This window comes from Nyctibius grandis, chromosome 19, assembly GCF_013368605.1.
Source record: "Nyctibius grandis isolate bNycGra1 chromosome 19, bNycGra1.pri, whole genome shotgun sequence".
Lineage (NCBI taxonomy): Eukaryota > Metazoa > Chordata > Aves > Nyctibiiformes > Nyctibiidae > Nyctibius > Nyctibius grandis.
Genome location: NC_090676.1, coordinates 1067446 through 1076838, shown reverse-complemented (window position 1 = coordinate 1076838; position 9393 = coordinate 1067446). Strand labels below are relative to the sequence as shown.

General features: G+C 70.3%; 1 protein-coding gene across 1 annotated transcript; it reads left to right on the top strand.

Annotated features, from left to right (window-relative positions):
• The first annotated feature begins 1921 nt into the window (after positions 1-1921).
• On the top strand, positions 1922-4765 carry TCF15 (transcription factor 15). The gene is made up of 2 exons (XM_068416089.1): positions 1922-2513; positions 4264-4765. Exons 1-2 carry the CDS (start codon positions 2037-2039, stop codon positions 4336-4338), a joined length of 552 nt encoding a protein of 183 aa, XP_068272190.1. The 5' UTR covers positions 1922-2036; the 3' UTR covers positions 4339-4765.
• The last annotated feature ends 4628 nt before the right edge of the window (positions 4766-9393 follow it).

Genomic DNA, 9393 nt, shown 5'->3' with positions numbered 1-9393 from the left:
TCCCCTCCATGCCACATGTCCCACGCAGGGTCCCATCCACCCCCTGCCCACCCTGCACGCCAGGACAGGCAGGAGCTGGCAGCGTTCGCCGCGTCTCACGGCTCCCATCGCTCCCCTGGCCAGGGCTGCCGGCTCCTTCTGTCCGTCTGTCCGTCCTCCTGTGTGCAGGATTTGGCAGGGTGGTGGTGACACACACACACACACACACACGTACGCACTGTCCCCCACACCCCCACACCCTGCTGCTCCTTCCCTGCCCGTGTCCCCCGGTGCCCCGTCCCCCGCCGCAGCAGCACAGCCCACCAGCACCCCACAAACACCCCGGGGCAGCTGGGGGGGTCCCGCGCCCGGGCTCCCCCCCTCTCCTAGCCCATCCCCGCCAGCTGGTGGCCATGTGTGGGGCGGCACAGCTGAGTACACAGCCCCTGCCATCCGTCTTGCCGCCTGTCAGGGCCGGGGGCTGCTGTGGCCCCCCAGCACAGCCCAGTGGGATGCTGGGGTGAGAGTGGGGGCTGCCCTGGCCGCGCAGGCACCTGCCCGTCCCCAGCCCACCGCAGGGGCAGGAACAGCCCCCGCTCTGCACCCAGGCAGGGCCAGGAGTGGGTCGGGGTCCCTCACGGGGACCAACGCACCACGAGAGGTGGCAGGGGACTGAGTGGCAAGGGACACATCCCCACGGCAGCGCGGACACCAGCGCAGCCCCCAGCCCCAGCGGGACCCCCGGCCCCCGGCGCAGCCCTCTGCCCCCCGCCGCGTGATTTACGGGCTCGGCGCAGGCAGACAAATGGCGAAGGGAAACAGGGCAGGGGGGTCCCGGCGGCGAGGGGCTGGGGGCAGAGGGGCCGTTTGCTCACAGCCTGCCTGGCCGGGCGGGGGGCAAACCAGTGCCAGTGCCGGTGAGTACGGCCAGCCCTGGCACGGTCCCAGCGGTGACAAGCCTTGGCACGCACAGGGAGAGCCCCGTGGGGACCCACTGGCCTGGGAGCCACCTCGCGAGCCCTGGTCCCGCAGCCGCGGGGCTTTGGCTGTGGGGTGTAGTGGGACGTGATGCCACCCTGTCCCGTGGCCCCCAGGCCCCCCCCTGCCAACCACTCCACTCTGGGGTTTACAACAAGCCCGCTGCATCCCGCAGCTGCCGTCCCAGCCCCGGCCAGCCCCCGCGCTGGCCCTTTTTGCCTTGTTAGCTAGCCATTTCCCACGGCACCCTCCTCTGGCTGGGGGGCTGGTGGCCAAACGGGGACCGCAGCTGGCATGGGCTGGCACTGCGGCCACCGCCGTGCCCCAGGGCCACATCCCCAGCAGCCCCAGGAGCCAGGTCCTGCCTCCTGTTTGCCTTTGCCATGCCCAGAGCATCGCCTGCCCTTGGCACCCCGTGCCCACCCTGGGCATCCTCCTGGGCACAGACCCCGTCCCAGCAGGGCACGGCGGGGTGTCGGGAGCAGCGTGTCCCCCGCTGGCATCCCCTCCAATAAACACCCCAGGGACCACACTGGTGCCACCCGCTCCCGGATGCCTGCCCATCCAGGCTCCCGTGCCCCATGTTCACCCCGTGCCGCCCTGTGTGGGACCCGGGGCTGGCGGGGGACAGCGGGCAGGGGCTGGGGACGCGCTGCCCACGGGCTGGCACCAGCGGGCTGTGGCACATGGAGGTTGGTGGTTCAGTGGCTATTCGGTGGCCCGGCCACTGTCTGTGGCACCACCGTGGTCCGGTGCCACCGTGGGCACGACCCGGAGCCCAGCCCTGGGTGCAAGGTGCCTGCGGCCAGGCCGGCGTGCCGGAGCGGGGCCAGGCCGGTGGCCGGAGCCAGCGCTGGCTCCCGGGGGCCGGGGCGAGGACGGGGGCCGGCTGGGGGTGGGCTCCGGCGCCAGCCCCTCCCCGGCCCTATAAATCCCGAGTCCCCCCGCACACAGCCGTCCAGCCCCGCTCGGCCGCCGGAGCCGAGCAGCAGCCGTCCGGAGGGGGCCGTGGAAGGCTCCCCGCAGCCCCGGGGGGGGTCCCCGCAGCAGGGCCGGGGGTGCGGGGCGGGCACCCCGCCATGGCCTTCACCATGCTGCGCCCCGTGGCCGCCCGCGTGCTCTACCCCGACCTCAGCATCCTCTCGGAGGACGAGGAGAACCGGAGCGAGAGCGACACGTCGGACCAGTCGTTGGGCTGCTGCGAGGGCGCCGAGGCTCGCCGCAAGCTGCCGCGCAAGCCGGGGCCCGTGGTGATGGTGAAGCAGAGGCAGGCGGCCAACGCGCGGGAGCGGGACCGGACCCAGAGCGTCAACACGGCCTTCACCGCCCTGCGCACCCTCATCCCCACCGAGCCCGTGGATCGGAAGCTCTCCAAGATCGAGACCCTCCGCCTGGCCTCCAGCTACATCTCCCACCTGGCCAACGTGCTGCTGCTGGGCGAGGGCTGCGAGGACGGGCAGCCCTGCTTCAGTGCCCTCTACGGCGCCAAGGGCGACCTGGACAGCAAACAGCCCCGCAGCATCTGCACCTTCTGCCTCAGCAACCAGCGCAAAGGGGTGAGCGGGGCGGGGGGACGGGGCAGCAGCTCCTGCCCGGGCTGAGCGGGGTACAAGGGTTGGCACATCCCCATGGGATGGGGGCAGCAGCCCCTGCCCGGGCTGAGCAGGGTACAAGGGTTGGCACATCCCCATGGGATGGGGGCAGCAGCCCCTGCCCGGGCTGAGCAGGGTACAAGGGTTGGCACGTCCCCATGGGATGGGGGCAGCAGCCCCTGCCCGGGCTGAGCGGGGTACAAGGGTCACCCATCCCCGCTCAGCCGCGGGCTCTGGCTCCAGCCCCCGCGGAGGCTCTGGCTGCCCCCAGCCAAGCCCCGCTCGCGGCCGCACGCCCACAGCTCCCGCTCGCGTCAGAGGGCCGGGCTGCTCCCCCACGTCCGTCCGGGCCGGGAGGTCTCGGGGGGTTAAACAGTCACCCCAGTGCCGGGGGCACTTGGCCGCCCTGGGGGGGGGGAATTCAGAGCTCGAAGACTGACCCTGTCCCCATCCCTGTCCCTGTCAACCACCCTGTCCCCGAGCTGCCAGCCCTCAGGCAGCCCCCCTGTGTGATGGAGACGGGGGGGGCACCACCCCTGCCCTGCCCCACTGACCCCCCCAGCACCCTGCAGCTCGGGGGGCACCTTTCCCGTGGGGACCCCATCCTGCTGCCCACGCCGGGGTCCTGGGTGCCCCTGCCCTGGAGCGGGCTGTGCAGGGTGCAGGGTGAGGGGCTGGCAGCCTCCCGGCCCCTTGGGCATCTCCATGGGCAGGGGCTGCTGGACCTGCCACTGTCCCCACAGGACCCCCAAGCTGTCCCACATGCAGCCCCCCCAGCCCTTCCCAGGGGACTCCCCAGCCTTGGCAGAGCTGCCCCTGGCAGGGCCCCCCAGCCAGGGCTGAGCTGTGTCCCTGGGCTGCTCCTGGGACCAGTGCTGGGGGACTGGCATGGCGCTGGACCCCCCAGGGGGTCCCCAGAGGCACCAGGGCCAGGGAGCTCCTGTAGCACCCAGGACCCTGGGGACAATGGCAGGAGCTGGGCTGGGACCCAGCTCTGCGCCTCCCAGCTCTGGGGCTGGGCTGGAAAGGGGTTGTACTGGGCTGTACTGGGCTGGAAAGGGGCTATATTGGGCTGTACTGGGCTGGAAATGGGCTGGGCTAGAAATGGGCTGTACTGGGCTGGAAATGGGCTGGGCTGGGCCACACTGGGATGTGCTAGGCTGGAACTGGGCTGGGCTGTGCTCTGCTGAGCTGTGCTGGGTTATACTGGGCTGTTCTGGGCTAGCCTTGGGCCATGCCAGTTTGTGCTGGGTTATACTGGGGAGTACTGGGCTGAAGTTGTGCTGGCAGGTGGGGCTGAGCCTCCTTATCCCCAAGTGGGGCTGTGGGTCTGTCTGGGGGCCGTGGGTCTGTCTGGGGGCCGTGGGTCTGTCCGGGGCCGTGGGTCTGTCCAGGGCCGTGGGTCTGTCCTGGGGCAGCACCAGCCCTGCCCGTGGGTCCGAGCACAGTGGCACCGAGCAGCCATGGGGGCCGTGTCCCAACAGCGTGACCCCTCTCAGGGTGACCCCTCTCAGGGCGACCCCCCAGCAGCCACCCCAGCCGCTCGCTGGGCACGGCCCCGTCTGTCTGTCCTTCCCGGGGGCCGCAGCACCGGCCATTCCGGGGCAGCTCCTCCGAGCAGAGCCAGTGTGGGGTGACGGTGGGCAGAGACAGGGCACCCCCCAGGCCGGGACCCCTCCCCAGCGCCCGCAGCTCTCCCCTCCTCTCTCCGCAGGGCAGCCGGAGGGACCTCGGGGGCAACTGCCTGAAGGTGCGAGGGGTGACCCCGCTGCGAGTGTCGCGGAGATGAGCCGGGGGCCGGCAGCACCCGCCTGAGAGAGCGGCAGAGCCGGCCGGAGCCCGCGCACGCCAGCCCCAGGGACCCGAACGGGGACGGGGGGAGCTGAGCCGCTTGCCCGAGGCGGCGGTGGCCGAGCCCCGGGGCCACAGGCTGGCACCGCACCGACACCGGGGCCGGCAGCGGGGTGGGAGGACGCTCCTGCGGCCGAGGCTGCCCGCGCCCCAGGGCAGGGCCCGGGAGGGGGGTCCCCACGCTCCGGGGCCGGACTGGAAGGGCCCCGTGTGCGGCCGGCGTCAAGGCGCTCCGGGGGCACACGGTGTCATGGTGCTCCGGGGGCACACGGTGTCACGGCTCCCCGGGGGGACACGGCGTCACGGCCCCGTGGGCGCTGGTTGTGCACGTGCAGCCGCTTGGAAAATAAACCTTATTTTTCTGATGGGTTGGTGCCTGCCACCCCGGCGTGGGGCACGGTGGGGGCACGTGGGGTCCCCGAGGTGGCCTCGGTGCTCCCAGCCCCGCGCCTGCCGCTGCTCTGTGCCGCTGGAGCCGGTGTGACCGTCCCCATGGCTGGGCTCGAATGGACCCTTGGCACCTCGATGCCCCGGTGGGATCCACGGGGAGCGAGACCCCCGGCACACGCTGTCCCCGTGTCCCCAGGCCCTGCCGACAGCTCTGGCCCTGCAAGGGCTGTGGGAGCCCTGACCCGGTCCGTGCCGTGCCGCGGGATGGGGACAGCGCTGCCGGCACCGTGCCACAGCCACGAGCGCCCGGTCGGTGGGTTGGGGTTGGTGTCACCACTCTTGTGCCCTCCTTGCATCATGACTGCTGTGACTGCCACCACCGTCACGACTGCCACCGTCACCGTGACTGCCACCGTCACCACGACTGCCACCATCACTGTGACTGCCACCACCACCACGACTGCCACTGCCACCACGACTGCTGCCATCACCGTGACTGCCACAATCACTGTGACTGCCACTGTCACCACAACTGCCATGACTGCCGTGACTGCCACCACCACAACTGTCACCTCGGCCACAACTGCCACCACCATGACCGTCCCCACTGCCATGACTGCCACCACCACCACCACAAATGCCACCGCCGCCACGACGGCCGCCCAGGGCTGTGCACGGCGGGGCTGCACGGGGTCAGGCGGGGACGTGAGGGGTTCCCAGGCTGGGACCCCCCCCGGGACGCGGCTCGGGGGGCCGTGCTGGGCGGTGGGGAGCACCAGGCCTGGGAAAGGTGCCGCGCCGGGGCCACCGGCTCCCAGGGGCCAGCACGTCCCGTGGAGCAGCGGCAGCTGCCGGGGGCTCCGGAGCACCGGGGAGCGGGGGGAACACCCCGGGGGTCCCGTGGAGGCCTCCCCCGGCCTGCCCCGGGGAGGGGGCGAAGGCGGGAGCCCACCGGCACCTTTCGGCCCCCCCCGCTCGGCCGAGGCGAGCCCCCCCCCGGCTCCCTCCCCCCGGGGGTGATTTATGGGGCTGCCAGCGGCGCAGCTGCGAGGGCCGGTCCCAGGCAGGGAGCGGGCGGGGGGAGAGGGTTGTTCTCAGCGTGGCTAATGTGTCCCAGGCCCCCGCAAACAGCCGTGAGATTCTCCAAACAGCCCGGGACACCGAATCCCCGCGCCCGGGCGTGTCGGGGGGCAGGGGGGCAGCGGGGGCTGCGCTCCACAAACAGCCCGACCCGCACATGAAAGGGGACCGTCCCCTCGAGGCGGCGGCTCCAGAGCTCCTGGGGGGGGGCAGCGAGGGCTGGTGGTCCCAGCACTGAGTGCACGGGTCCCAGCGTGTCCCTGCCACTGGGTTGTGGGTCCCAGCGTGTCCCAGGGCTGAGCGCGAGCATCCCAGCATGTCCCAGTGCCAGCGACTAGAGTCCCAGCAAGCTGCAATATAAAGGCCATGGGCCCCAGTAAGTCCCAGCGCAGGAGCTGTGCAGCCAGTATGTCCCAGTGCCAAGGACTAGGGCCCCAGCAAGCCCCAATGTAACATCCGTGAGTCCCAGTACGTCCTAGTGCTGGGGCTGTGGAATCCAGCACATCCCAGCACTGGGGCTGCACATCCCAGCATGTCCCAGTGCCAAGCTCATGGACCCCAGCACTTCCCAGTGCCAGGGACTAGAGCCCCAGTAAGCCCCAGCATAACCACCATGGGTCCCAGTTAAGTCCCAGTGCTGGGGCTGTGCACCCAGTATGTCCCAGTGCTGGGGCTATGGAATCCAGCATGTCCCAGTGCTGGGACTGCAGATCCCAGCATGTCCCAGCACTGGGACTATGGGTCCCAGCACATCCCAGTGCCAAGCCCTTGTGTCCCAGCACGTCCCAGTGCCAATCCCATGTGTCCCAGCACATGCCAGTGCCAATCCCGTGGTTCCCAGTACATTCCAGCTGCTTCCAGCAACCCAAGAGGGAAACGGTGACTCAGAGGCGCCGGAGGCTGCGGGGCCGGTGGGAGCCGGGCGCCCTGTGCCCCGCGTGGGGTGAGCACCGCGGCCACCGCAGCCCATCGCCCGCAGCCCCGCGCCGAGCCCAGCCGCTCCCCTCCCGTCCTCTCCCTTCCTGCGCGCGGACACCCTTGGAAAGGCTCTTGGCCGCTTTCTCTGAGACAGGAAGGTGTCCCCGAGTCTCAGGAAGGAAAAACACTCAGTGCTGAACCCACAAAGACCGTCTCTGAGGGGCCGGGGCTGGAGAGGCTCCAGGCCTGACATCACCTGGGAACTGGAACCAGAACCGCAGCTGCACTCCGCGCCTGGTATTTTTTTCTTTAACTTGTGTTTTTAAACTTTCTTTTTATAGATTTATTTTTTTTTTCCCCTTTCCCTTCTCCATTCCCCTCCCAAATATTTCAGCCTCTCCACAGTTTAACCTTGCCGGGCCAGCGAGGCTGGAATGCAGCCGGGCTGCACCCGCGGCCGGAGCCCGGCGGTGCTGGGAGTCACCGGGACGGCAGAGCTGGGGTCTGGCCGGGCACGAGCTGCCAGGGCCACGGGCAGGGGCTCAGCCTGGGGCTGGCTCCCTGGGGACCTGGGGGGCCAGGACCCTACAGCCCCCAGGGCCGGTGAAACGGGACCCGCGGCCCTGCAGGGACCCGGGAGGGTCTGGCTGGCCATGGGGGGACGGAGGGGTCTGGCAGAGCCTGTGGTCGGCGGGCAGCAAGCTTGGTGTGCCCACCCACGGCCCCCAGGATGGGGCAGCGGGGTCAGGCTGGCTCTGATGCCTGTGTCTGAGCCTGAGCCCGAGCCTGAACCCAAGCCTGAGCCCATACTGGCCACGCAGAGCCAGCCAGGGATGTGGGACACGAAGGCAGGCTTCAGCCTTCCTCACCCCTTGTCCTTTGGCAACACCTCTGGGTGCTGCCCGGCCCTCCCTGGGCACAGGACAAAGACCCCAACGCGTCCTGCACCGGCCCCGGAGCAAAGCTCAGCCGCTCGCTGCCCGGGAACCCTCCCTGTTGCAGTGACTGCAGTGATGGACCAAGCACCACAGGTCACCCCCGGCCCTGTCGGACCTGGGGACAAAGGGCTGTGAAGTGACCACCAAGGTCTAGAGGGCTGTGGGTGGGGACAGGGGGACAGGGGGACAGGGGGACAGCGCTCTGCTGGCCAGGGCAGGCTTGGGGAAAGGACTGGGGAGGGATGGGCAGCCAGGGCTGGGATGGACACAGCATGAACCGTGGGGTGATGGGCACACTGGGATGGGATGGGACAGGGTGGGCAGACCAGGGGTCAGTGCGATGGCCTCCCCGTGCCAGCAGACACAGACCGTACCTGACCCCATCAGCACCCTGCCAGCGTCCCCAGGCAAGGAACGGGACAAAGGTCCGCTTGAGACCCCCAGGACACCCGCCAGCTCCTCGCCACCCCACCAGGGCCAGAGGTGACCCTGCAGCCACCGAGCCCTGCAGCAGCCCCTTCGTGGTCACCCACCCTGCCAGGCACCCCGGTGCCACCACCCCACCGTGCACCAGACCCCGCAGAGCTGCTGGCCCCCGGGACCCCATGCCGGCCGCGGTCCCCGGGGACGCGGGCCCCGCCGGCAGGGACAGGGTGTGAAGCCGTGGCGCGGGGTGAACGCCAGGTTAATCTCCCGCTGGAGCTTCCCTCTGCAAACAATAAGACAATGCCCGGCCGGGGGCCGCCTGCGTAACCAGCGGCGCGGAGGGGAAGTTGTAATATTTGGATTTAGCACTCAGTAAATTAAGGAAGAAAAAGGAAAAAGCGCTGGGGGTAATCAGAGCAGGGCTGGCCCCATGCCCTGCCCCATGGCCAGCGGCCCCGGGGGGCTCAGCCCAGCCTGGGGAGGGCTCCTGAGAGGGGCCAGCGGCCCCGAGAGCCATCACTGCTGGGAGAGGGAGATGTCCTCGAGGGCCAGGCAGGGGACAGGCCTGTCCCTGCCATGGGGACGCACAGCCATCTCCTGCGCCACCAGAAGAGGGACCTGGGCCAGGAGGTTATTTTAATCCAGACCTGCTCACGCTCATGGGAAATAAAACTCCGCAGCTGGGGCGGCCGGGCAGAAGAGGGCCCAGGGGGTCAGTGACCTCCAGCTGACAGCAGTCGGGGTGGCAGGGGGTGACAGGCGGGGAGGGGCTGTCCCTGGGGTGCCTCCCCTGCGGGGGGCTGCGAGGGGCCCCTCTGAGCGGGGCTGGGGGCCGTGGGCACCGCAGCTCCCAGGAGCCATTTGGGATCAGCGCTGGGGAAGGGGTGGCTGGGGGTCGACCCTGTGGTGCCCGGGGCAGGGACAGCTCTGCAGGGCTGGGCTTAACCTCTCCGAGAGGCATCGGGGGTCCGGGCTGCCCTACCACCCGCCACCAACCCCGCTCCCCCCCAGGCATCCCCCCGCCTGCCCCGGCCCCTTTGGGGTGGGCAGGGGGCCCATGGGGAGCCCCAGGGTGCTGGTTGGGGTGTGCGGGGCTGGACCCCACCCTGTGGGGTCTGAGCCAGGGGCTCGGGAAGGCTCCATCCCCTCCATGTGCCCTGGGCAGAGGCCTCCCCCCGTTTGGGGACCCCAGGGCGGGGGTCCGGTGCCGAGCTGGCAAAAGGGCCGGGCAGGTGGGGGAG

Bases quoted from the DNA above. Each gene is read 5' to 3' on its own strand.
- TCF15 (XM_068416089.1), top strand. From the start codon at position 2,037: ATGGCCTTCACCATGCTGCGCCCCGTGGCCGCCCGCGTGCTCTACCCC. The intron at 2,514-4,263 runs GTGAGCGGGGCG...CTCTCTCCGCAG, and splicing joins TCAGCAACCAGCGCAAAGGG to GGCAGCCGGAGGGACCTCGG.